This window comes from Phalangium opilio, unplaced genomic scaffold (genome assembly GCF_054372755.1).
Source record: "Phalangium opilio isolate 3A_F unplaced genomic scaffold, DU_Popi_V2 ptg000105l_1, whole genome shotgun sequence".
Classification (NCBI taxonomy): domain Eukaryota; kingdom Metazoa; phylum Arthropoda; class Arachnida; order Opiliones; family Phalangiidae; genus Phalangium; species Phalangium opilio.
The window spans coordinates 3,164,392-3,192,358 of record NW_028324207.1 but is presented as its reverse complement, the minus strand read 5'-3'; the positions used below and the strand labels follow the sequence as shown (position 1 = coordinate 3,192,358).

Below are 27,967 nucleotides of genomic sequence, written 5' to 3'. Positions count from 1 at the left end.
TTCTTCCTATATCACTTGAATTTCGAAGCAAAGTTGAATAACTAGGTAAATTAAGAATTCCCGAAGACTCCAGTGACTTGTATAGACTGGGAGATTTATGATACATATACAAACACCAGTGTACAACTAATGGGTCCCATCGCCTACTTTTTTTGCTTTTTAATTGGCTCATTTTTAGTTGAGTTGCCAAAAAAAGTTTCGGAAAGTCGAGATTTCTCATAGTTGGATTAAAATGTTTTTCAAGAACATCAGATAGCCAATCATTAGCTTTTTCACCAATATTCTCTCCATTCTTCATAATCAATTTACTGATTTGTTTCTCTCGTCTACTAAGTCCTCGCTTTATGTTAGTTATGTTAGTTTTTGTCTTTTTTCAATTCATGAAGAATTTCTTCGTGGCTTAGAGCTTTAAATGACGATATTCTACGTTTTTCTTTTTTCTTTCGAAATATGTAAAGGCGAAAGTAACTACGTAGCTTAACGCACTTGCCACACCTGTTCATTTGAGAAAGAAGGCAGCATGAAACATGTCGTACCGAATTGGTAGGCCAGCACATCACACCATTTGGAACAGCTTTTTGTTTCAAAATATCATTGTATGTTTCTTCATGATTCCCGGAACACACTTTCATGTGACTCAATTTTTGCAATAAGTTGGTCAAATCTTCTGGGCAGGTTACTTTTGTACATAAATTCGGTAATAGGGCATGTTCTTTTATACGTTGATTCAATATTCTTAGCTTTAAACTGAAGTCAAGGTCTATAGTTATTAAAGCTAGCACAGATCCTATTTCATAGTTAAGGGGGAGGACAACTGACCTAAAGTTCGAATCTTTTTCAAACGATGGCGCTCAGATCTGCGGGGAATAACACAATTCTATCCCCCGTGTAGTAGGTATTATAGTGGATATTTAGAAGTTTTCCTTCTATAAACCATCCCTGTACCGGAATTCAGTTAACCATTTATTATTATTCAACGCTATACTAACGCCGATAGAAATAACTGTCATGAAGGCTTTAATGTATGGAACATTAGGTGAGACGAACCTGATCTCGCATCTTTGAAAATGGGGATTTTTTTTTTCAAGCGCGGTTAAGATTACCAGTGAAAGGGAAAGGGCGTGCGTTACGGATCAGGGATAGATAGCGACCTGAACAAGAGGGGATGTTCACCTCGACATTTTTCATTAAGGGGGAAGACCACTGAAGACAACCCAAAATAGTTCGAGTCCAGTGTTCAAAATAATAGCCCCATACGGTTAAAATTTTACTCACTTATAGTTTAAACCCTCTCCTAACGATTAAAATAGTTTTCATTATTTTTAACTCAATATTTAAGTCAGAATATTTTTTCCCGCTGGTGAAGTTTTTCTGTAGTTATTCAAGACCAGCTCTTACAATTCAATACCTAATTTTTTGCCTAATATGTCATTCGAAAGACAATTTTGAGCTGCATCGATTAAAAAAAAATTCAATTAAATCCGTCCACCTGACCTGTGAACACCTGAGAATGTTAGGGGAATTTTATCTTTGGATAGCACAATTTCTTTCATTGACCACCATTACGGGAGTGGTTTGCCCCTCGCGTGACACCGTTACGGTTACCCCTTTCTCAATAGAAACGCTTGTAATATCTGTAAAGTTTTTTTTTCTTGAAACTACAATACCTATAAAACTAGAGCTGTACTTCTCTTCCCTATTGAAAGTACATTTAGTATAGCTTTGAAGGCACTGAAGTAATCATCTGAAACATGGTAACATTTAAGAGGGTCTGAACTAGGCCTAATGCACAATAAATGTAGCGCTATTCGAAATTTGAGCGTCAGATAAGGTGTGAGTCTTGCTCCTAAAATGTACACGTAGTTTACGGTTAGTGAACCTTTGCATCATTTTAATACAGTAATGGCAGTGCTGCGTATGCAAACGTCATACTCTTCTCTCTTAGCTCAGTGTCATCCCCCTATTGGGCGCGTACAGTGTCCCCTCTTACAAGAGCGAGCCCAGATGGAGGGATACATAGTCTACGCCCCTCTCTACCGCCACTAGTAGTCAATTTTGTTACAACGAGATCAGTTTTTAATTTGTTTAGCAGCAAAACTTTTTCTAAGACTTTATATCGCTAACCAACTTCGAAATTAAAATGTATATGGCAACAGAGTTAAGTCTTCCTTAATCACCCCTAAGAAAAAAATCAAGGTAATCGAAAAGAAAAAGACCACCAAGTAAAGTTCTTAGTCGCAAAAAGCGCCATCGACATTATAGGAAGAAATATTACGGCAATACCAAGTATCAGACAACGACCACATCTCTTTTCGACGCCAGACCGTTTGTGAGCCAAACAAAATGTAGAGAGGAAGGCTAGCAGTTCAGTTTCAGTCGTTACTTGACTAACTCGGCTAATTTCAGAGGGCCTGACAACACTGCACTGCAGTTAAAGCTGAGAGAGGGGAGGAAATATCTCTAGCCCTTTTAGTGGAAGCTATCTATATTTAGAATAATAAAATAACATAAAAATTGCTTTAAATTAATATAAATCGATTAAAACTGGTTGTATGACCATTTCTGACTCCCTTTAATTAATAAAAATCATTTAGTAAAGTAAATTTTATTTGAACACCCGGGAGAGGGTCAGTGAGGAATAATTTAAAGACGGATAAACTAGAATTTTGTTGGTGATAAGCGGGAATAGCCCCGAAATCCACGACTCCACGAGCAGCAAAATTCTTTGACGAAGCGAATGAAGCCTTTCAAAAAAGCATTCACAGTCTCCCATATTAACCCCTCCCCTCGGTAGTTCTGTACAACAAAAGAACTTCAAAATCTCGCTGCGGGGGCCAGCCGACCAGTTTTACCTTTTCCCGGCGTTCCGCCAGTCTTTATACCAGCATAGAAGGAAAACTTCTACATAGTATGAGAAGTTCAGAGTTTAGCCTATACCCAGATAGGGTGCCCTCTAGGAATTAAATATTGAAGCTGTCTAAATTTGAAGTTTTTCTGGTGCAGTTCTTTTATTAGTGGACGGATTTAATTGAAAATTATTTTAATCGATACAGCTCAAAATTGTCTTTCGAATGACATATTGGACAAAACATTAGGTATTGAATTGTAAGAGTTGGACTCGAATAACTACATCCAAAACTTCACCAGCGGGAAAAAATATTCTGACTTAAATATTGAGTTAAAAATAATGAAAAATATTTTAATCGTTAGGAGAAGGTTTGAACTATAAGTCAGTAAAATTTTATCCGTATAGGGCTATTATTTTGGGGACTGGACTCGAACTAAAACGGGCTATTTTGATTAGTCTTCAGTTGTCTTCCCCCTCTTCGATAGTTTTAAACCTCCAGCATCATAGGCAACAGCCCATTCCTTTGGGAACTCGTAGAACTTAAACATTTCCTCGACAACAGTTGAACTTTGTACTATTTCTTCGTGAACAAATGACTCTACAGGGCTAGAAAGGTTCATAATTAACTCGTTTTTTGATTTGTGAACAGCCTTTTGAGTTCCACAATAGTTATGATCTAGAATAAATGATGGGGTTGATGAAGACTGCACATCATAAATCTATGAAATATCAAATAAGTATTATAGTCCAAGCAGATCAACAAGAGAGATTTTTAATGACATACAGGAACTGTTTGTGGTTCACTTTGTTTATATTCAAAATTGGAACATTCCATTGCTAATGATTCATGCCTTAGATGGTTTTTAAATCCTTCTGAGGAATAATATTTGGTTCCAAAATTACAGCCGATTTATTTTGAGAAACCTGCCTCAGAATTGACACTGGCCTACATATTTTGACTTCAGTTGTCACAATGGTAAAGTCTTAAAAATTTTAAACACATGTTATAAATAAGTACGACTAAGTAGTATTGACTAAAGCTTACCATCTGTCTTTTTAAGCCATAGCTGACTTTTAAAAAAATCGTCTTTTAAATGTTTAGAACAGAGGTACGTATTAGGTCCAATGTCATCTACCGTAAATCCGTTCCTATATTTTGCTAGCCAGTTTACCCATTGAATGCAATATACTTTTTTAGTTTTATATTTGGGAAAGGGTATAAACCAAACTCCTTTCATATGAGGCTTAGTGCTGAAGCGACTATCGCTGTTGCAGCTAGGGAACACACAATGCTTTACACCCATTATAAATAATAGAGTTCAATTAAGATGAAACGTCAAAACTAAAACTCGAGACAGGACTAAAGCTACTATAATAGTAGCAGAAGACAGACTGGCAGAGTCAAAGTTCATGTAATTAGTCTATTATACGGTAGATGGCGTTGCGGTACGTGTTACACGTTCCTGTTCGACCCCCTTTTTCCCTCCTAACTCACATAGGTGCCCATTTCTTTGAAGAGGCAAACCGTTCGTATAGGCAAAGCTATAGCTGAAATGCCCTCTTAGTTTAGTGGCCCGTGGTATCACCAAGAAGCGATATCTAGTTTACTAGGGAGATGGTAAAAGATGCCTAAGTATTCGCGCGACATAGTCCCAGTCCTTTCAAAATACAAGATGGGACGTAAAAGGAGGCCGGGCTAATTCGCCTCCGCTCAGTCGTCAGTAATTTTCGTCATTCGCGTCGCCCTGAACCAATGCGATGCTAATTGTAATTTAGAGGCGGGGATTAACTCCGGACCTACGTTTGAACTGGAGATAAAGCTAGAAATGTGGCGAATTTATACCTTGCCCTAGTGAACTAGATATCACTTCTTGGTATCACCAAAAGTGGACAAAGGTAAAGTGTGAAGATGGCCAAAAGTCGCGAGACATCAGAGTTTCGCGGTAATTGGCCGCTGAACCGGCGTAGCTATATTCACTACCGAAAGGTAGTCTTGTGCTAGTTCGCGGTTATCGTCGTCCGCTATTGTGTATGCTAAATTGAATTCGGTCGAATGCGGTCTCGCTCCATGTCTTAAAATTTGTAATCTTTGCTTACGGGTGGTGTACAATTTTGATGTGTGATTTAACCATGAAGATACCTATGCTTTATGCAAATAAATACTAGTCTGAACCGACTCTTAGCCATGTCTTTGTTCGGATCGGAATCGTTTTAAATCAGTTTCCGGTTTAAAGTTCCGTTGCGAGGGTTTACATTCCTAACAATCCTCGTTTGATCCTAGTGATGTGCAGTGGTTCTCGAAATTGGAATCTTGTCAGTAGCTCGACGGTGAAGACGAAAGAAGCGACTCCAAGCATTGCCGCCCACAATCGGAACTTGGCTTCAATGTCCTTGAACCCGAGTACGTGGACTTCATTCTCAGCCGTCGAATGTTGAGGTTCCAATTCGACGTGAAAGTCTCTCTCGAACACGCGGTGAAATGCTGTGATTTGGCTGGTTTCCAAGAAAGACCGCAATCTGAAATCACCAAATGGTGAGATACTTTAATTTTTCACTTCAGTAACTTAAATCAGGCTACAAAATTTGTCCGTGTGATTAATGCCGACTTTATTTGATAGTTTCAAGGTACACTCGACACTTTTGGCCGGGACTTGTAAAATGATATTCCCCCAAAGATTTCAAGTGACACTAGGCCTATGAAGAGTTGCCGATTTCGATTAAAATGCGCTAGTCATTAATCATTATGTAAATTCGCGTGGATTTCACGGGCGTGTAGCGATATGAACATTAAACAAAAGCCGTCATTTAAAGCGTGTTACGTGATTTGCACGCTTCTCATTTGGACTTTTTTGACAGCGGATTACCAAATAAGCAATCGATTGGTTTAGCGGTGTCAAAATTAAGCGGTGCTATGAAAATGGTCTATGGGATCAATCGGCAGTTGGAAGTGGAACTGCTAAAAATATCCATTTTACTACGTATCGGTTCCACGAGCAATAACGTAATGCGATACGTAGCTCTTGAATTCGCCATCATATGTGCTCGAGAGTAGTTGTATAATAATTAAGATTTTTCCAGCGTTATTAGTCAATACGCGTGATCGCCAGTTGAGGTATAGAATTATTGAAGAAGACTCAAGTAGCTACGTTTTATATTAAAGATGTGCGAAGGAGAAACACGAAAACGCAGACTATTCGTGCATTAAGAAAGTTAACGAACCTTTGGTTGATGTTCTTCAGAGCTTTCGGATTCATTGTTGCATTGTTAACTGGGAGCACTAGCGGTTGTTCCAAGTACTTGGCCGAACCAAGATGAAAATGCAATAGTTTCAGCTTTGGCTCATCGAAGTGCATTAACAAGGCCATCTGTAAAGTAGGTAAATCTCCAAACCATATTTCCTTTCCTGACTGTAAGTCTCCCGCTTCAAAGCGTTTTGCTCGCTGATGCCAGAGAGTTTTCATGTCAGTCTGTTAGAATTGAAATTTTATTAATGGACTTTAGGAATGAGATTAAAGTGTTCAAAAATCTCCACCGATTGTTTAACACTGTCTTCTATTAACTCAGAAATGAAAACTTTGACGTCGTGTACTTTCAATAAATCCCTTGCACTGTTAATGTTTTCTATCTTCTGAGACGAGAAATTGGCTTTCAAGACTCCGTTGAACAAATTGACGAAAATCACTACTATCAAGAGATAAACTCCAACGCTGAAGCGAATCGCCAGTGACGAAGGAATGTCGAAGCCTGCACCAACACAAACCAATAGAAAAATTGAGTGCTTGAAGGCACTGTTCATTTTGCTTGACTAAAACCATTCACTGCACTGGACATGTGGGTGTGTCTGTGTGCTGCATTCTTACAACCAAGGGGACCGCGTTCGCAGTTTGCAAATCAAAGCAAACAAGTTCGCAAATTCAATACCGCATTCATAGTTCAAGGAAGTTCGAAAAAGTTGTATTTCACTACCTTAGCTATTACGCGTTTAAAAGTGGCTTTAAAGTGTAAGGGCGGTTTTTTTACAACTCCACATTATGTCTCCATGTTGTCTACGCCATTATCCTCAGAACTTGCTTGTTTCGTTTATAAATAATCGTTTATCCATAATTTACGGAAAATAGATAGAAAGGGTTATTTTTTTCTTTTCGTTTGATTGGATGTATTTTTAACTTTTTCGTCCATCATAGATGGCGTGCAAAATTGATAGATTTATACGGTATATTTCGTGTTTAGTGTTTACGCGTGCGACGGTGCGACACAGGCAAGGGGGGGGGGCTCACGCTCCCTTCGGAATTTTTACCTCTCCGAGTGACGTATGTCACGGAGAGGTTCTGTAACGATCGTGTGTGTCTGTCTGTCTGTCTGTGTGCCTGTTGTTACACCCACGTGACCGCGTTCGCAGTTTCCAAATCGGAGCAAACGTGTTCGCCATTTCCGAACTGCTTTCACAGTCACGGAAATGGCTACTCTACTTTAGTTCTCACACCACCATCTTCTGGTCTTTGTCCATCCCACACGGACACCAGTTTGTACTTACTGGCTTCTAATCACCACCATCTTTTCATCTTCGTCCATCCCACATGGACACCAGTCTGTACATACTAGCTTCTAATCACCACCATCTTCTGCTCTTCGTCCAATCCATTTGGACACCAGTCTGTACATACTGGCTTCTAATCACCACCATCTTCTGGTCTTTGTCCATCCCACTTGGCCACCAGTCTGTACATTCTGGCTTCTAAACACCACCATCTACTGGTCTTCCGTCTATTACACATAGACACCAATCTGTACATTCTGGCTTCTAAACACCACCATCTACTGGTTTTCCGTCTATTACACATAGACACCAATCTGTCTCATTGGCTTCTACTCCATTATCATCGTTTGGTTTTAGGATATACGCGGCGATCAGCTAGGGTTACGAGAAACGTCTAGCCTCCCTAAGGTGGGATCGCCACCAAAGGTTTTCGCAATTGCGCTTTTTCCTTACTATTATAATGGAAACGAATCGTATATATACCCCAAAATTTGAAGAAAGCGGGCAAGAGGGGTACCCTTCACTTTAAACGTCAATATTAGCAAAGTTTGCGATGATAATAGGTATAACTTTATTTTAAACGGTTTAACTATTATTAATGTTAATTATTGAAGATTAAAATAATTATATTTATTTAAATATTAAAGATAATCTTGTTTCTCAACTCAAAATTAATACGGAAAGAGTTAAAAAGCAGTCTATGTTTTTGTCTGTGTGTGTCCGTCCATTGTTACACTAGTGCGTCGCGTTAGCAGTTAGCCTTGTGTTGATGTGTTAAGAAATCATACAGAACCTTAATATTCCCTTTTTACCTCTCCGAGTGACGTATGTCACGGAGAGGTTCTGTAACGATCGTGTGTGTCTGTCTGTGTGTGTGTCTGTTGTTACACCCACGTGACCGCGTTCGCAGTTTCCAAATCGGAGCAAACGTGTTCACCATTTCCGAACTGCTTTCACAGTCACGGAAATGGCTACTCTACTTGAGTTCTCTCACCACCATCTTCTGGTCTTTGTCCATCCCACACGGACACCAGTCTGTACTTACTGGCTTCTAATCACCACCATCTTACGGCCTTCGTCCATCCCACATTGACACCAGTCTGTACATACTGGCTTCTAACCACCACCATCTTCAGGTCATTGTCCATCCCACATGGACACCAGTCTGTACACACTGGCTTCTAACACCACCATCTCCTGGTCTTTGTTTTTGTCCATCCCACATGGACACCAGTCTGCACACCTGGCTTCTACACCACCATCTTCTGGTCTTTGTTTTTGTCCATCCCACATGGACATCAGTCTGCACACCTGGCTTCTACACCACCATCTTCTGGTCTTTGTTTTTGTCCATCCCACATGGACACCAGTCTGCACACCTGGCTTCTACTCCATCGTCATCGTTGGGTTTAAGACATTCGCGGCGATCAGCTAGGGTTACGAGAAACGTCTAGCCTCCCTAGGGTGGGTTGTCCACGATAGGTTTTCGCAATTGCGGTTGTTCTTGCTTTTAACTGTAGTTCGACACCCTTATATACTACCTATTTGATTAAGGCGAAGCAACCGGCGTATGCTTCATTTCAAACGCCAATATTAGTCAAGTCTCTCAAGAATGTTTAATTGTTCTTTTTTAAAACGATGTAACGTTCAATAAGGCGAATAACTAACGAAGAAAATATTAAATATTAATTATATTTATTTTAATATTTAAGATAATCTTGTTTCTCAATTCAAAATTAATACGGAAAGAGTTAAAAAGCAGTCTATGTTTTTGTCTGTATGTGTCCGTCCGTTGTTACAGTAGTGCGCTGCGTTAGAAGTTCGTTTTGTTTTGATGTGTAAAGGAATCCTACAGAACCATAATATTCCCTTTATCCTTAATATAAAGTGAATATGTGGAAATATTTTTCGTAATTATGATGTATTTAGTACTTTTGTAGCTTTAATGCTCTATTTCATTTTGATATTCCAAAGTTTTTTTTTAATATTATTATTTGAAATGGCTGTTTATATATTACTTAAGCTATACTACATCTGTTTATAGCATAATCCTTTCTAAAGTGAATACAAGCACAACGCTACTATGTTGGTCAAATGAACTTTTATTTGTCAATAGGCCTAGTGAACCAAATAGTAAACGCTTGGGTTTGGTATTCGTTTCTGTAATGCAGAGACATTAACGGTTCAGAGTGAGCCGAAAGCTAAATACACTTTTAAATAATTAGGCTTAGATTATATAATCATGGTGGAAATCTGGGCCGCGTTCAGCAGAGCCCAGCGCTGTTAGCAGTGTCCTACATAACGGGATTTGGTTTTGAATTTTGACGTCACGGTGCTTAGTGCTGAGCTAGGGCGGTCTTCAAAGAAAATAGTCGGCTCTTTGGATAACGTGACGTAAAACGCATAGTTCTCAGCTTTGCGGAAAAACCATGGAGGAATTAATACAAATAGCACTATGGGACTATAGCTATTTAATTGGCGTGAAACCAGTTGATCACGCGAGAATTTTAAAAGATATGTTAGTTTCTAATTTTAATTATAAAAGTTGTTATCTATCTCTATAAATATGTTATCATACAATTTTTGTTAAGCCTTGGTACCTTGCACGCTTTATTGCGCTAGCGTCATTTATAAAACGCCGATGACCGGAGAAAAGCTATGACGACAGACCTCACCGGTAAACATTTCCAAAATCCGCTATCTTTTTTGGTGAGCTCTGCTGAACGCAGTCCAGACCAGTGAAAGGTCTGATCGTAATCGGATAATAGCTTCGTGTTTTGATGCTTTTTATGGTACGCATTTACTTTCAGTGTGTGTAGCCACAAATAAGCTTTGGTGTTATGTAACGTTAACAGTCATCTTGACAAACTAAGAAAATCGTTGAGATGAAATGAAAGGATAGTGTTTACAATGCAACCCTGTTGTGAATATGGCTTTGAACATAGAGGGCATACAGTTGAGGAGTAGAAAATTGGGCCTTTACAAACACGTAAAGGTAATATCCCTCCAAAGTTTTATCTCTTCATTTCCCGTTTTTCCCCCATCGGATGATTTTAATGTTTACAAGTATATCATTATTGGATGTAAAATGTCGTCTGATTTACAGTATATTTGCTGTGCTTTGTATACTGCTTTAATATTTCATAAATTTTAACATTTCCATATCTGGGTAAATAAGTTTGTAAGTAGTTGTCTTGACTCGGAGAGGTATTATTTTGGTTTTCCCAACTTGTTCCATAATATAAAGTGAATATAAGGAAGTATTTTTCGTAATTATGATGCATTTAGTACTTTTGTAGCTTTAAAGCTCTGTTTCATTTTGATATTCCAAAGATTTTTTTTAATATTGTTATTTGAAATGGCTGTTTATATATTACTTAAGCTATACTACATCTGTATATAGAATAATCCTTGGTTTAGTGATTTCATGAAGAAAACTAAGACTTAGACTCCGGCGGGTATATTAAGTATCATCCGCAATAGGCTTAGTGAAACAAAGAGTAAATAATTCTAGGAGAGCGATAGCTCTCTTAGATAAGACCTCATGCCGACTTTAATGTATAAGGATGGTTTTTTGATTGGTTATAACTTTTTTTGTATCGTATTAACTGCTTTGAAAAAATTCCACAGAACTACAATTCGGGCCCTCAATATGTGGTTAAAATTTCAAGAAGATCCACCCATTAGTTTAGTGTATAAAAAATAAAGTTGCTAAGGGTGGTTTTCATTTCCATAAAATTAATCAGCCCTTTTGGTGAAAAAGTTAAATTTTCCCATAGAAATAACATGGAGTTTTTTTCAAATTTAGCCATTTTGTCGCCACCCTTTTGAAATGAAATATTCGTTTGTTACGTTTGGGAATGGTTTTATATCAAAATTTAAACCTTTTTCTAGGACCATTTTTAAGGTTTTTGAGAAAAATTAATTTTAAGTATGTTTAATTTTAAATTTTAAAAACTACCCCAATCTGCGATATTTTAGCATTTATACACTGTTTTATTAGGAAATATCAGCGAGACCAATGTTGGCCTTTTTTAACGTATAGTTGCCTCATAATAATCCGATTGTTCCATCTTAATGCCTTTTGGTTGGAATGGCCTATCGATAGTGAGATAAGACGGCTTTAATATTGCTGCAGTGACGTTGACGCGGCCGCTACAGCGACGCCATCAAAACACACGGGTCTAAATTGTCGCGGATATAGTCAAATTCAAACTAGCTTAATGGACATTTTAACTTTTCCCTGCTAATTATTCTGGATTACCAATAAAAGATAATTAAACTAGACTCCCAATTAAAGATAAAAAACTAGATTACGAATTTAAATAATTAAAGTAGTTTACCAATTAAACGTTCTTAAAATAAATTATCAATTAGAGTTAATTAAACTAGACTACCAATTAGAGGTTATTAAACTAGATTACGAATTAATGGTTACTAATTAAATTACGAATTAATGGTTACTAATTAAATTACCAATTAATGGTTACTAATTAAATTACCAATTAATGGTTACTAATGAAATTACCAATTAAGGGTTACTAATTAAATTACCAATTAAGGGTTACTAATTAAATTACCAATTAAGGGTTACTAATTAAATTACCAATTAAGGGTTACTAATTAAATTATCAATTAAGGGCAATTAATCTAGATTATCAATTAAGGGTAATTAATCTAGATTATCAATTAAGGGTAATTAATCTAGATTACCATTTAAGGGTAATTAATCTAGATTACCAATTAAGGGTAATTAATCTAGATTACCAATTAAGGGTAATTAATCTAGATTACCAATTAAGGGTAATTAAACAAGATTACCGACGACTGGTAATTAAACCAAATTACCGACGAATGGTAATTAAACCAGATTACCGACGACTGGTAATTAAGCTAGATTACCGACGACTGGTAATTAAGCTAGATTACCGACGACTGGTAATTAAGCTACATTATCGACGAATGGTAATTAAGCTAGATTACCGACGACTGGTAATTAAGCTAGATTACCGACGGCTGGTAATTAAGCTAGATTACCGACGGCTGGTAATTAAGCTACATTACAGACGAATGGTAATTAAGCTAGATTACCGACGACCGGTAATTAGGCTACATTACAGACGAATGGTAATTAAGCTAGATTACCGACGACTGGTAATACCGACGACCGGTAATTAAGCTAGATTACCGACGACCGGTAATTAAGCTAGATTACCGACGACCGGTAATTAAGCTAGATTACCGACGACCGGTAATTAAGCTAGATTACCGACGACCGGTAATTAAGCTAGATTACCGACGACCGGTAATTAAGCTAGATTACCGACGACCGGTAATTAAGCTAGATTACCGACGACCGGTAATTAAGCTAGATTACCGACGACCGGTAATTAAGCTAGACTAACGACGACCGGTAATTAAGCTAGATTACCGACGATCGGTAATTAAGCTAGATTACCGACGATCGGTAATTAAGCTAGATTACCGACGACCGGTAATTAAGCTAGATTACCGACGACCGGTAATTAAGCTAGATTACTGACGACCGGTAATTAAGCTAGATTACCGACGACCGGTAATTAAGCTAGAGTACCGACGACCGGTAATTAAGCTAGATTACCGACGACCGGTAATTAAGCTAGATTACCGACGAGCGGTAATTAAGCTAGATTACCGACGACCGGTAATTAAGCTAGATTACCGACGACCGGTAATTAAGCTAGACGGCCTAGGACTTTTTCTCCCATATTTTCTAAAGAATTTTAATTAATATGAAGACTGAAGTGACAGATATTAATAAAATCTGTCATTGTAGACAAAGACTGGAAAGTGTAAAAGATAAGGTTTGAAAATGAACTGCCTGAAGTAACAGATATTAAAATTTTCACTTTTGAAGACATCATTATAAAACATCAATTATTTTAAAAAATTCTTATCGTACTTTTTTTCACCAAAATTTCATTTTCCCAAAATATTTTTCAGCAACATTTACCAAGTATTTTGTCCTCAATAGTAGTTGTCACCTAGAAGGGTTTAAGGGATACTAGCTTGGTACTGGTTTTACTTTCAACTAACATTTGATTCTAGGCATAAGTGGATCATATTACAGCTCCCTATAAGTACAAGACGTAGGTTATGCTTTTGTAAACAGCGTTTTCTTCCAAGACATCCAAGCCCGCCATCTATAACTCAGTTTTACAAGTATAGTTTGCCCATTAACCCGGATCTGGAGCTGCGTTAACCTGCGGAAGTTCCGGTTGATGGTAGCCTAATGGCTGTCAGACCGCCGTCAGTGTTGTGATTAGAGTGAAGCTTGTTATCGCGCTATAATTTTGATTTAGAATGGCTTATGTTTCTTTGCTAATTAGGAAAAACGTCTAGGACCAATGTAACTAATTGCAATCGTCGCATGCCCAAATGAAAGACACATCTGAACACATTTTATATGTGATATTAAAATCGCATAACCGTAAGCGACTAAAACGTTTTGTAAAACTGAAAAATATTGACCAGCATCTTTCGCGAACGGAAAACGTTAAAGCTTTGAAAAAATTTGTCAGACTTAAAAAAGAAAAACAAATTTCTATGTCGACGCACATAACCTATAATTCGTAATAAATCGGTCCAACTATCCCCGCTAAAAACCTATAAATCGGTGGAAACTCAGTGCTGTATTAGGGATGCACCAAAAATGTTCTAGCATGATGAATTTTATTTTGAAAATTTGAATTCATATTAATTTCCTTTCAAACACAAGCGTTTAAAAATTGAGCGAAATACCTATAGACCGTCAATTATTTTTTAAAATCGTAAAAACAAAGTGGACTTCTAGTATTATATTTACAACGCAACACTATGTATGGAACAACTTGTTTCCTTCCGCGCTCTTCTCTCTCAAACCTTTTCTCGTTGGCTACTACGTACTTCCGTTTTCTTGCCCCGCTTTTTAAAAATTTCTTTCGCGCCAAAATCATTCCTCTGGTTTAGTTCACAAATTCGCCGCTGCGTTTCGCATATACCCTCTTCCCTTCAGCGCTGGGAGACAATGCTGATGCACAGCGATGTTATATCGTCCAGTACTTCTAGGGAGCTGTAATATGATCTACTTCTGTTCTAGGAGATTCAAATGCTTGGATATCTGAAAAGATTTCTCTTGAAGAGTTTAAATTTTTATATTTTGAAATTGAAAATATTGCGTAGCGGAAAATAATATAGGCCTTTTCTTTGTGATTTAGTTATTAGTGTCGAAAAGATCTGTAGATTGATCGTGATCTTTGAGAGCAACACAGCACGTTAATATTTAATACTTTGAAAGCTTTACAATTTAAGAATATGTTTTGTAAAGTTTTAATACGGTTTATATTTTGTAAGCTCTCAACGATTTTCTCACGTTATAGGGTCAATTTTCTACCTAATTTTAAATTTTTGATAAAAAATAAAATGTAAAGCCGTAGTATTTTTAAAATAACGCGTATGTTCCTTTTTAAAATACTTTCCCGAAGTAATTTTGGTGAAAAAAAGTAAGATAAGAATTTTTTAAAATAATTGATGTTTTAAAATGATGTCTTCAAAAGTGAAAATTTTAATATCTGTTACTTCAGGCAGTTCATTTTCAAACCTTATCTTTTACACTTTCCAGTCTTTGTCTACAATGACAGATTTTATTAATTGAGGCCTGAGGTGAAGTAAACTTTGGGCTTTGATTATCGTGTCTGAAATGAAGAGACATCAACGGTTCAGAGTGAGCCGAAAGTTAAATACACTATTAATTAATCAGGTTAAGATTTTATAATAGAAGAAAAGATCATGGTGGCAATTAGAATAGTAAAAGGGCTAATGGTAAACGGGTAGTAGCTACAGACTTTTTATTCTCTTTATGGTGCGCATTGTCTATTAGTGCGTCTAGCTACAATTTAACTTTGGTATCATTTAACGTTAACATTCATGTTGGCAAACTAAGAATATTATTGAGGTGAGACGAGACGATAGTGTTTACACTGCAAACCAGTTAAGAATGTAGTTATGAGTATATAGGGTAAATAGCTGAAGCGTAGACAACACATTAAGGTTATATCTCTCCAAAATTTATACACTTCATTTCCTGTTTTTTTCCCCATTGACTGATTTCCATGAGTCCAAGATTTATCCTTATTGGATGTAAAATGTCGTCTGCTTTACTGTATTATTCGCTATGCTTGGAATACTGCTTCAATATTTCGTAAATTTTTACTTCAAAAAAGAGAAATAATTCCATATCTAGGTAAATAAGTTTGTAGTAGTAGACCTCTTGACTCGGAGAGGTAATATTTTGGTTTTCCCAACTTGTTTCTCTCTCCAACAACTCGCTTGTGTGACGTCACACTAGACCACCGCGGCTCTGTTTGGCGTAGGAATCAGGGCGCGCGCTTTAAAATTTTGTAACTAACTGCCTTAAATTTCCAAAATTTGAAAAGCCCGACCCGGCCCGTCCAGGCCCGATAAATTGTTCGACTCTTGAAACTCTACCTTTTCCCAAAATGGCTCCAAAATAAAGAAAGAGTTTTTGAGCAGCGACGGACAACATTGATCCTGGATCTCTCTTCACTCGCTTGTGAATGATATCAATCATCGCTAAGACTCCCATGACGCAAAGCAACCCGCTCCAAACCTGAAAAAGTGTTTTCAGAGAAGAAACGATTATGAATTAAGTTGCCAAAAAATAGACGTAATTACTAGATGGCTCTCAAGCAAAGGGCACTAACAACAGAGATCTTGGATACGCTTCACATACTTAAAGATGTACGTTCTCCAGCTTTACACGAAGAGAAAATTCTACATTTTTTATATACACTCCATTCTACATCATTACACGAACAGCAGATAATTTGGAACTGAAGGAAAATGTTTTCCCCGAATTGTAACTCGTTCCTCGACGACTAAATCTGAGTTTGATATTTCTTAGCTCTAATTGTTACGTTACGTTTGGTCATAGCTTTTATGTAGGGAACGATTTCAATATCGCGGTGTAATCATGTTACACAAAAGTCTGATAAGACTTTCATGAAGTCTTATCAGATTTTTGGTTACACCACCCTATAGCTGGAGGCTCCTAGCAGCCCACAAACTAAAGGATATGTTTATTTAGTATTTGTAGACGGTACAAAACTCTCTAGACTCACACCAATGGAAATAGTTTTTAAATCGTCGAAGGCTCCGACTGGAGCAGCGTTGAACGTCAGATTTTTGGCAGACAGTAATCTTTGATGGGCGTACATGAATGGCACTGTGAATTTTGAGGACATTATGTTTCGCATTCCAAATTCGTAACTCATTGGAATTGCTACCAGGTTCGCTTTCTGGAAATGCGTATGAGATAAACAGTTTGTAGTTGGCCCTTAATGGGAGCATGAAGGGTTGAAACAAGTTGAACTCATTCGCTTTAAAATTATACAGTGAAATGAAAAAAGGTTAATGAAAAATAACGCCTCGCTTTTAAACGATTTTCATGTTGCCTGAAATGTATTCTCTACCATTTTACCTCTGAATTTCCAAGCAAAGCTGGACCATCCATTTTAAATGGGCCTTGTCAAGAAAACTAGAGTGCTCTCAGGTTGAGAAGATTTCACCTACTAGAGTTTTGGCGGAGAACGATTCGTCAGTGGAACAAGATCTAACACGCTACTACGTCACTCTTCTTATGTATTTTACTTATTTAAACTTTGCGGGTCAAATTGTTTTGTATTACTCGTCGCTAGGGGTCGCTAACGAACTAGTCATAGCAGGCTACAATAAACCTTAGAACAAATATGGCACCCAAGCAACGTGGTTGTTGTTTCTCATTCTTAATTAACACTCGAAAGAACCAGCCATTATAATTAGTTAAGAGTGAAAGAAACCGAACTAATATAAAAGAACGTAAAAACTCTCGAGGACCGTCGCTCCGCCGAATTTTTCAGAGCAAGAAAGAGCAATTCTCTGGCAGTTTTTGGGGCCAGTGGAAAACGCGACTCTGGGCGAGTGCTGCACTCGTGTTCCCAGTAACGGACGAAAACTGGCCCAGAGTGCTCTAGTGCAGTCGGTGGACTTAAGTTTACCCAGTTCCTCTCTTCAACCCTTCAAGCACTTTTTAAAGTTTAATCGATCAGCGAAGTGAGAATATAATTTTTCAATTCACGCATAAGTACAATATTTGAGCGCTAAGTTTTTTAGTCGAGGCGTTGCTTGTAGCAATTTCGACATCAATAGCGCGCTCTGGTTACATATTCTCCTAACGAGATTTGCAGAAGTTAAAGACAGCCTGCGCAGCGGGAGATGCGCAAATTTTCAAATTTTCGTCTCTTAACTGGATTAGGCTTGCTTGGTAACTTGAATAGCACATAATGAAACCGTTGGTGGGGCACTTGTTTCAAACTTAGGGCTAAAATGTTTTATTTATAGTGACAAACCTCAAAGGAATCTTCATTACCATTATTCACGTGTATGTACCTTAAAATATAAGCTCAATTATGAAAGCGTCTTTTACAACACCAAGAGCAAAACCAAGGGCGAGAATCCCACTATAAACCTTGAACAAATTTCATCGAAAATCATGTTTTCTAAGGGTGAATTTAGAAACCATAAAATTAATCCGACTTTTTGGTGAGAAAGATTAAATTTTCCCATAGAGATAACGTTGAAATTTATTTCCAAGTGAGGGTAAAATAAGAACCGTTATGAAGACAAGTCACTTAAAAATTCCGTATTAGCTACGTGTGGTTGAGGGTGGGGAGGGCGTGTTAGTTTCGTATGTGCTAATGTAGCACATTATTCGCGTTTTCTCTTTCGCTAAGGTAATATTCGAGATTACCCAACAGTTGGGGGTACATTAATATCTTACCACGCCTAGCTAAAAAGGTCTTTTCGTCTATCCAACATACACACTCACAGATCATAATCTGAAATGTCTTTCACATTCATAGAGTCGTAGCTAAAAACTGATAACAACAACCGATTGAAGGGTCAACGACAACTATAATAAATAACAGCAACACAGCCTATATAAATTAATAAACAAGTTGGAAAAACCAAATTATTACCTCTCCGAGTCAAGAGGTCAACTACTACAAACTTATTTTATTTACCTAGATATGGAATTATTTCTCCTTTTTCAAGTAAAAATTTACGAGTTATTGAAGCAGCATTCCAATCATAGCGAATATACAGTAAAGCAGACGACATTTTACATCCAATAAGGATAAATCTTGGACTCATGGAAATCAGTCAATGGGGAAAAAAACAGGAAATGAAGTGTATAAATTTTCAGCTATTTACCCTATATACTCATAACTACATTCACAACTGGTTTGCAGTGTAAACACTATCGTCTCGTTTAACCTCAACGAGTTCTTAGTTTGTCAACATGACTGTTAACGTTAAATAACACCAAATTTGATTTGTGGCTAGACGCACTGAAAGTGAATGCGCACCATAAAAAAAGAATAAAACTCTGTATCTATACAACCCGTTTACCATTAGCCCTTTCACGGATCAAATTGCCACCATGATCTTTTTGGAGAAGAACGGAACCGTAAATTTTATACACAACAAACCGTTAATTTAATGGAAACTCTTAGCGTTTTCGGTATCATTTCGCTTCGGTTAATTTTACGCTAATTTCTTAAAGTGTACGGACAAGATTAAATTAATCAAAACTGTCATTGTAGACAAAGACGGGAAAGTGTAAAAGATAAGTGTAGAAAATTAATTGTCTAAAGTAACAGATATTCAAATTTTCACCTTTGAAGACATGATTATAAAACATCAATTATTTAAAAAAAATTGTTATCTTACTTTTTTTCACCAAAATTACTTAAGTAAAATATTTTAACATGAAACATGCGCATCATTTCAAAAATAGTACGCGTAAACTCTTCAAGCGAAATCTTTTCAGATATCCAAGTATTTGAATCTCCTAAAAGAAAATGTTAGTCGAAAGTAAAACCTAGTATCAAGTCCCTTAAACTCTTGTAGGTGGCATTTCTCTTGAACTACTATTGAGAAAAAATACTTGGGTAAAAAGTGGTGAAAAATATTTTGGGCAAATGAAATTTTGGTGAAAAAAAAGTAAGATAAGAATTTTTTTTAAATAATTGATCTTTTATAATCATGTCTTCAAAAGTGAAAATTTGAATATCTGTTACTTTAGACAATTAATTTTCTACACTTATCTTTTACACTTTCCCGTCTTTGTCTACAATGACAGTTTTGATTAATATCTGTTACTTCAGTCTTAATATTAATTGAAATTGTTTAGAAACTAGGGATGGGAAAAATTCCGGAATTCCGGAACATATCCGGAATTTTCCAAAAAATTCCGGTACGGAATTTTCCAAGTTGAAAACCGGAATTCCGTATCATACGGAATACCGGTTTGTACGGAATTCCGGATCATACGGGATACCGGTTTGTACGGAATTCCGGATCATACGGGATACCGGTTTGTACGGAATTCCGGATCATACGGGATACCGGTTTGTACGGAATTGCGGATCATACGGGATACCGGTTTGAACGGAATACCGGATCATACGGAATACCGGTTTGAACGGAATACCGGATCATACGGAATACCGGTTTGAACGGAATACCGGATCATACGGAATACCGGTTTGTACGGAATTCCGGCTCATACGGAATGTTTTCAGCCAACATTACTCAAGAATCAAGAGTAAGACACACCACTATTGTCTTCAATCTTCATCTCTTCAAATAATACAAATGGAAACCTTCCATAATCGGCGTCAAACTCTTAAGGGGGGGGGGAGTTTCTGAATTTGTGACAGTCCGTGACAAGGGGGAGATTGGCGTCATGCTATTCGTGGCGTCACATTCAACTTTAATTTTGTTAGGAAGTCGGTGTATAAGAGAGGCGGATTGGCTCTCTTTCGTGATAAAATAATAAAAACAAAATTCTAAATTCCACCGTGGGAAACAAACTCAACAATATACAATAATAGCTAATGGTGTTTAGCCTATTTGTCAGTCCATAATTTAACAAAATTTATTTTCCTTGCCTAAATTAGTTATGAAATGAAATAAATATTTATTGTCTATATAAAAAACTACAAAGAGTTCACGAGAATATAGACATTGATAATGTGTATCCAATATACAAATGTAGCAAAAATTGAGATCATGCACGTGAGTAATAGAGAAATTAACAAACTATGAATGAATTATACAAAAAATACATATCTTAACAAATAAATAGGCATTATAATTTGTTTTTGTTTTAAGAAAAAAATGAGGGAGTGAATTTAGAGTTATTTGATTTGTTTCAAAGTTATGGAAAATATATCGAGTTTAGTACCTAGGATATTGCAAGACTTTTGCATTCTGTTAATAGGATTTAAGTATGTTCCCTTTATGTAAAATGTGTCAGGATTATTACGCCAAACCCGTGGAACACAAATATTTAACCTTGCCAACAACATGGGAAGAGGAATAATGTTATGAAGTAACTTGAAAATAAATTTAAAATCTATCAGAGTGCAGTAATGTGCTATAGTTGGTAGCTCGAAGAATGTTAGCAACGTGTCATAGTGGTATTCAAGGTTCTGAAAGAAATTGTAGTAGCTATACTGCACAAATTTTCTTTGTACACCCTCTATCTTATCACGAAGATATTGGGCACAACTCCCCCAAGCAACCCAGCCAAACACAAGACGGGAGCGAACCAGGCTCAAGTACAGTTATATAGTACAAGTTATATAGCTAATGTAAGTTATAGCTATATAGTTAATGTTAATAGCTCCGGTTTTGATATCGGTTAAATTCCGGATTGCGTGTCGGTGTAATTTTGGTTTTGATTCCGAAATTGAAGCCGGTTTGATTCCGAAATTGAAGCCGGTTTGATTCCGGAATTGAAGCCGGTTTGATTCCGGAATTGAAGCCGGTTTGATTCCGGAATTGAAACAGTTTTGATTCCGGAATTGAAACAGTTTTGATTCCGGAATTGAAACCGTTTTGATTCCGGAATTGAAACCGTATTGATTCCGGAATTGAAACCGTATTGATTCCGGAATCAATGCGGTTTGGTTCCGGAATTGAAACCGGATTGATTCCGGGATTTTTCGGAGTGTAAAAAGATTCCGGAATTCCGGTAAATTCCGGATTTGACATCGTCAAATACCGGTTTCGGAATTTTCCGAAAACCGCCATCCCTATTAGAAACCATAGGAGAAAAAAAGTCCTACGGCGTCGCGCGTAATCTAAATTAATTACCAGTCCTCGGTATTCGGGCTTAATAACCAGTCGTCGGTATTCGGGCTTAATAACCAGTTGTCGGTATTCGGGCTTAATTACCAGTTGTAGGTATTCGGGCTTAATTACCAGTTGTCGGTATTCTGGCTTAATTACCTGTTGTCGGTAATTGGGGCTTAATTACCAGTCGTCGGTAATCGGTCTTAATTACCAGTCGTCGGTAATCCAGCTTAATTGCCAGTCGTCGGTAATCCGGCTTAATTACCAGTCGTCGTTAATCTAGCTTAATTACCAATCGTCCGTAATCTAGCTTAATTACCAGTCATCGATAATCTAGCTTAATTTCCAATCGTCCGTAATCTAGCTTAATTACCAGTCATCGTTAATCTAGCTTAATTACCAATCGTCCGTAATCTAGCTTAATTACCAGTCATCGGTAATCTAGCTTAATTATCAGTCGTCGGTAATCTAGCTTAATTACCAGTCGTCGGTAATCTAGCTTAATTACCAGTCGTCGGTAATCTAGCTTAATTACCAGTCGTCGGTAATCTAGCTTAATTACCAGTCGTCGGTAATCTAGCTCAATTACCAGTCGTCGGTAATCTAGCTCAATCGCCAGTCGTCGGTAATCTAGCTTAATTACCAGTCGTCGGTAATCTAGCTTAATCACCAAACGTCGGTAATCTAGCTTTATTAACAGTCGTCAGTAATCTAGCTTAATTAACAGTGGTCAGTAATCTAGCTTAATTAACAGACGTCGGTTATCTAGCCTAATTACCAGTCGTCGGTAATCTAGCTTAATCGCCAGTCGTCGGTAATCTAGCTAAATCACCAGTCGTCGGTAATCTAGCTTAATTACCAGTCGTCGGTAATCTAGCTTAATTACCAGTCGTCGGTAATCTAGCTTAATTAACAGTCGTCGGTAATCTAGCTTAATTACCAGTCGTCGGTAATCAAGATTAGTCGCCAGTCGTCGGTAATCTAGCTTAATCACCAGTCGTCGGTAATCTAGCTTAATCACCAGTCGTCGGTAATCTAGCTTAATCACCAGTCGTCGGTAATCTAGCTTAATTACCAGTCGTCGGTAATCTAGCTTAATTAACAGTCGTCGGTAATCTAGCTTAATTACCAGTCGTCCGTAATCTAGCTTAATTACCAGTCGTCGGTAATCTAGCTTAATTATCAGTCGTCGGTAATCTAGCTTAGTCGCCAGTCGTCGGTAATCTAGCTTAATCACCAGTCGTCGGTAATCTAGCTCAATCGCCAGTCGTCGGTAATCTAGCTTAATCGCCAGTCGTCGGTAATCTAGCTTAATCACCAGTCGTCGGTAATCTAGCTCAATCGCCAGTCGTCGGTAATCTAGCTTAATCACCCGTCTTCGGTAATCTAGCTTAATCACCAGTCGTCGGTAATCTAGCTTAATTACCAGTCGTCGGTAATCTAGCTCAATCGCCAGTCGTCGGTAATCTAGCTTAATCACCCGTCGTCGGTAATCTAGCTTAATTAACAGTCGTCGGTAATCTAGCTTAATTACCAGTCGTCGGTAATCTAGCTTAATTAACAGTCGTCGGTAATCTAGCTTAATTAACAGTCGTCGGTAATCTAGCTTAATTAACAGTCGTCGGTAATCTAGCTTAATTACCAGTCGTCGGTAATCTAGCTTAATTACCAGTCGTCGGTAATCTAGCTTAGTCGCCAGTCGTCGGTAATCTAGCTTAATCACCAGTCGTCGGTAATCTAGCTTAATCGCCAGTCGTCGGTAATCTAGCCTAATCGCCCGTCGTCGGTAATCTAGCCTAATCACCCGTCGTCGGTAATCTAGCTTGATTACCAGTCGTCGGTAATCTAGCTTAATCGCCAGTCGTCGGTAATCTAGCTTAATCGCCAGTCGTCGGTAATCTAGCTTAATCGCCAGTCGTCGGTAATCTAGCCTAATCACCCGTCGTCGGCAATCTAGCTTGATTACCAGTCGTCGGTAATCTAGCTTAATCGCCAGTCGTCGGTAATCTAGCTTAATCGCCAGTCGTCGGTAATCTAGCTTAATCACCAGTCGTCGGTAATCTAGCTTAATCACCAAACGTCGGTAATCTAGCTGAATCACTAGTCGCCGGTAATCTAGCTTAATTACCAGCCGTCGGTAATATAGTTTAATTAACTTTAATTGCTAATCTAGTTTAATTACCTTTAATTGGTAATCTAATTTAATTTCCTCTAATTGGTAATCTAATTTAATTACCTCTAATTGGTAATTTAATTTAATTTCCTCTAATTGGTAATCTAATTTAATTACCTCTAATTGGTAATTTCATTTAATTACCTCTAATTGGTAATTTAATTTAATTACCTCTAATTGGTAATTTAATTTAAGTACCTATAATTGGTAATTTAATTTAATTACCTCTAATTGGTTATATAATTTAATTACCTCTAATTGGTAATTTAATTTAATTACCTCTAATTGGTAATATAATTTAATTACCTCTAATTGGTAATATAATTTAATTACCTCTAATTGGTAATTTAATTTAATTACCTCTAATTGGTAATATAATTTAATTACCTCTAATTGGTAATCTAGTTTAATTACCTCTAATTGGTAATCTAGTTTAATTACCTCTAATTGGTAATCTAGTTTAATTATCTTTAACTGATAATCTAGTTTATATATCTTTAAAAGGTAATCAAGTTTACTTATCTTTTATTGGTAATCCAGTTTAATTAGCCTTAATCTGTACTTCGCAACTGAACTAGTTGGATAGGCAATAGTTAAAATGTCCTTTAAGCTAGCTATTTGCTCTAAGAATTTGACTATATCCGCGATAAAACGACGAAAATCCAAGAGTGGCTTTCTAAACTACAAAGTCGTAAGTTCCACAGCTTCAGGGTGAACCACGTAAGTCAGAGCATGTAATTAAAACTATGAAAAACAATACTTAAACTTAATTTTTCTTAATGAAAAAATAGGCGCCAATTATGATAATGGGGCTTCCATTTAAGACCGTTTTCAAATGTATCAAATGTATAGTTATTTTTGTAAGGGTATAGACAAAATGGTTAAGTTTGGAATATTTCCCATGTTATTTCTAGGGAGATTTTCCAGTTTTTCGTCAAAATCTGTGATTAATTTTATGGAAATGAAATCCCCCCTTAGCAACTTTATTTTTCTATAAAATTAACTATTAGATGGATCTCTTTGAAATTTTAACTACAAAATTTGGGCCCACTGTCAAAATTTCAAAGCAGCAAACACAATACGAAAAAGGTTACGGCCAATCAAAAAACCATCCTTATACATTAGAGGCAGTATGAAGTCTTACCTAAGAGAGCTACCGCTCTCATAGAATTGGTTTTTGGTTAGACGCGTATTCAAGGCAATTATTAACAGCTGAGAATTGTACTCCACCTGTATTTGCTCTTGGTTAACGGTTACCTGGCATACTTTACCGGAGATGTTTGTTATTTTCAAATATGTAATAAGTCATTCTGTGGACAGAGTATTCAGGTAAATCCCAAAGCGGCTAGGAAATTAAAATTTATCACGCAATTAAAGTTTATTTAAAAAATTTTAAATTTCATTCAAATAAGAGGATTAAATTTAATATGTTATCATAAAGTTCACAACTATAGTCTGGAACACGGAAACTCAATGCGCAATTTCTTCAAACTCAAAAAACTCCGAGGCAATAATCGACTATTTCGACAATCTTACAGCGTCAAGTTTACGTCACAACGAACACTATCTTTAAGAGTATTCACAACTAAAACGTTTTCAGATTTTGATAACTTACCTTACCAGAGAAACTGAGTACGCTTACGTTATAGACCTCTTCTTCCATATGTTAAGCAAATAGAAGCACCTTGTCCAACAGCGAATTTATGCTCCGATTTAGAGACACAAAATGATCGAATCTACAGCGTGCCCTCACCATGAGAAGTCAAAACGAGTTTTACCACCGGAATCGACCGAAGAGTCCAATTATATCCGCATTCTCATTTTGTTGTCATCATGATCCTATCAAAACAGAGCCTTAATAGTGTTTCGACACCATTTAGTTAAAACGTTACTTTCTTATCACGAGAAAAAACTTGGATTAACAGCGCCAACCGAAGAGCCAATCACTCTCAGATTCCCGGTCCACCTATTACGAATTACGCGCTATAATTCTAGCGCTGTCAAGAATAGGCTTTTAAAGATTACGCGTCATAATTTTTGCACAAGCGAGGGTGCAGACTTGTTCACTGGCTACGCTAAGAGGCTGCCCCCCCCCCCCGACGCCAAGTTGGAATGATTCCTTTTTTAAAATGATGGCATACGCGAGAAGCAATCACGGAGTGTGTTATTAAAGTCATTTAAAAAGTCCACTTAGTTTTGCACGCACATTTGCGAAATCAAAACTATAGAAACTCGACAGCGTTACGACGCCTTGAAGTTAAAAAGTTTATTTCTAAAGACGCATTTTCAATCAAGATTTTTTTGATCAAAAAATAAGCCTCTGCGTCTGAAGTAATGTTCAGTCAAAGGCAGGAACACAAATTGTAGATGGTTTTCAAACAAGCTTCAAATTCAGTTCAAGAAGCGGATATCTAAAAGAGTTTGATATTTGCTTCTTATTTTCGTTAAGTTTTATACGATTAAAGTAAAAGTAATTGAGTTACGCCCTCTTTAGTCAATTTTATTCATTTGATGCTTGTTTGAAAACGATCCGAGTTGCGGCTTTTCGATTTCGATTTATTTTTCTGTCTTCGGAAGCCCGTCAAAAAAGTTGACTGAAAATGGTCCTTAATTTAAAGACAGGGATATAATCTCGGTTTACATGCGAAAAGCTGCAATAATGGCTTTGGTAATGATGGTTCAATATCAGGAAAAAATAGCTAGCATACCGGTAATTAAAGTTTCGATTAAAACTTCTTACTGGGCGGAAAAATCAGAACGGAATACGATGGAAAGAAGTTCATCGGAAATATTTCACGGCAATTGCATGGCGGCATTGCCGTTCGGTTGGACAGATATTTTTTCGGTTCTGGTTTTCCACCAATGAAGGTTTTGGAAATGGTCTTTGATAAGGTATGCTTCGAGCTAAAAGAAACAAGTTGGGAATCCAAAAATAACCTCTCCGAGTCGAGACGCAATTAAGAGGTTTTCTTAAATTATTGAATAACTTTAATTGATATTAACAGAAATACATAAACCGAAATTATCGGAGACATATTCCTCTAACGCTAGAGGCAAGTTCTCTGTTTCCCCTCCTTAGGCGCCGTATTTTATAGCCCCCTGTTAGAAATACAGTCATCTCTGATTGGACTGATTCAAGAGTGAGCTTTGAATACGCTACCTAGCGATTGCTACAAGAAGCTTTGTTTATACACAGACTAAAAATATACTGTGGGAAAGTGTCTCTTTTAGTCTTTGTAATAATGGCAGTCTGCTCTGCTTGTAGGGATTAACCAGAAGTGAAAATTTAATCAAGTGCCTTATTTTTTAATCAAAATGTCGGGTAAAGAGGTTTATACGCAGTGTAATTTGTTTTTAATGAACAAACCAAAAGAGCATAAGTCCGTGGTTTGCAACTTAATTAGAACGCAAGAAAACACACAAAAATTTGAACTTTCCTCTAAGCCTTTGATCAAAACTGTTAATGTTGCAACGTAGTACTTTTCATTGCCCTTCCAATAGACAAATTTACTAATACCCCTGCTAATAGCAAAGCTAATAATGATCAGAAACGCGAGAAAATAAGTGTTTCAACAAAAACTGCTTCTACTCAAACATTGATTTCTATTCACACAGACTTTTATTATGAAGTTCTTCTAAGTATTCGCAAGACGCAATTGCATTAACCTTGGTGGAAGCCCTACCATTGGGAAGCAGGACAGCTTGACGTGTCTCGTAACCCTGGCCGGTTGCCGCCTACTTCTTAATCCTAACGATGGGAGTAGAAGATAAAAATTGCTTACTGCGAACACGTTTGCTCCGATTAGCCAACTGCGAACGCGGTGACAGACACACGCAGCCTGGATTGCCCAACCCTAAGGATTGTTCACTAACCGTGTTTCCAATGTATTAATATAGCCAGCTACATGTTCCGAATTATTTCTTGATTTCCCTCTTCATTCCCCCAATTTATTGGACCGAAACGGATGTAGATATACCGCCATCTCTAGTCAAAATAAATCGGTTTTGCGGATTTTAAAGATGGTGGCTTCTAATTTAGGCGGGATTTCAATTTTGACGTCATAGGACGCATGACATTTGGGCCAATTTTCTTATAACTTCCTGTAAGGGAAAGTAGCCGCTGCTAGGGCTTCATCTTTTAGGGGAAACGAACAATCCCTAGCGTTAGTTAATCCACGCACACAGACAC

At 37.2% G+C, this 27,967-nt stretch overlaps 2 protein-coding genes across 3 annotated transcripts; both read right to left on the bottom strand.

Moving 5' to 3' along the window:
* Positions 1 to 4,999: 4,999 nt before the first annotated feature.
* LOC149625315 (uncharacterized) lies at positions 5,000 to 6,989 on the bottom strand. Its single transcript, XM_089851737.1, has 2 exons — positions 6,068 to 6,989; positions 5,000 to 5,365 (listed from the first exon to the last, which is right to left on the bottom strand). Exons 1-2 carry the CDS (start codon positions 6,307 to 6,309, stop codon positions 5,098 to 5,100), a joined length of 510 nt encoding a protein of 169 aa, XP_089707863.1. The 5' UTR covers positions 6,310 to 6,989; the 3' UTR covers positions 5,000 to 5,097.
* An 8,537-nt stretch (positions 6,990 to 15,526) lies between these two features.
* On the bottom strand, positions 15,527 to 25,555 carry LOC149625314 (uncharacterized). 2 transcript variants are annotated; one of them, XM_089851744.1, is made up of 4 exons: positions 25,050 to 25,555; positions 17,810 to 17,849; positions 16,544 to 16,720; positions 15,527 to 16,032 (listed from the first exon to the last, which is right to left on the bottom strand). In XM_089851744.1, the coding sequence occupies exons 1-4, from the start codon at positions 25,085 to 25,087 to the stop codon at positions 15,793 to 15,795; spliced, it is 495 nt and encodes a 164-aa protein (XP_089707870.1). In that variant the 5' UTR covers positions 25,088 to 25,555; the 3' UTR covers positions 15,527 to 15,792. The 2 variants fall into 2 exon arrangements, with proteins under 2 accessions (XP_089707870.1, XP_089707871.1); XM_089851745.1 differs by having other exon boundaries at positions 15,964 to 16,255.
* Between the last annotated feature and the right edge of the window lie 2,412 nt (positions 25,556 to 27,967).

What these genes read in the sequence shown, in the direction of transcription:
- LOC149625315 (XM_089851737.1), bottom strand. Translation starts at nt 6,309, where the DNA reads ATGAAAACTCTCTGGCATCAGCGAGCAAAACGCTTTGAAGCGGGAGAC. An exon ending in CTGAAGAACATCAACCAAAG is followed by an intron (nt 5,366 to 6,067) that starts GTTCGTTAACTT and finishes TGGTGATTTCAG; the next exon opens with ATTGCGGTCTTTCTTGGAAA.
- LOC149625314 (XM_089851744.1), bottom strand. Translation starts at nt 25,087, where the DNA reads ATGACTTATTACATATTTGAAAATAACAAACATCTCCG. An exon ending in GAAAATAACAAACATCTCCG is followed by an intron (nt 17,850 to 25,049) that starts GTAAAGTATGCC and finishes TTATATTTTAAG; the next exon opens with GTACATACACGTGAATAATG. An exon ending in TAAAAACTATTTCCATTGGT is followed by an intron (nt 16,033 to 16,543) that starts GTGAGTCTAGAG and finishes ACACTTTTTCAG; the next exon opens with GTTTGGAGCGGGTTGCTTTG.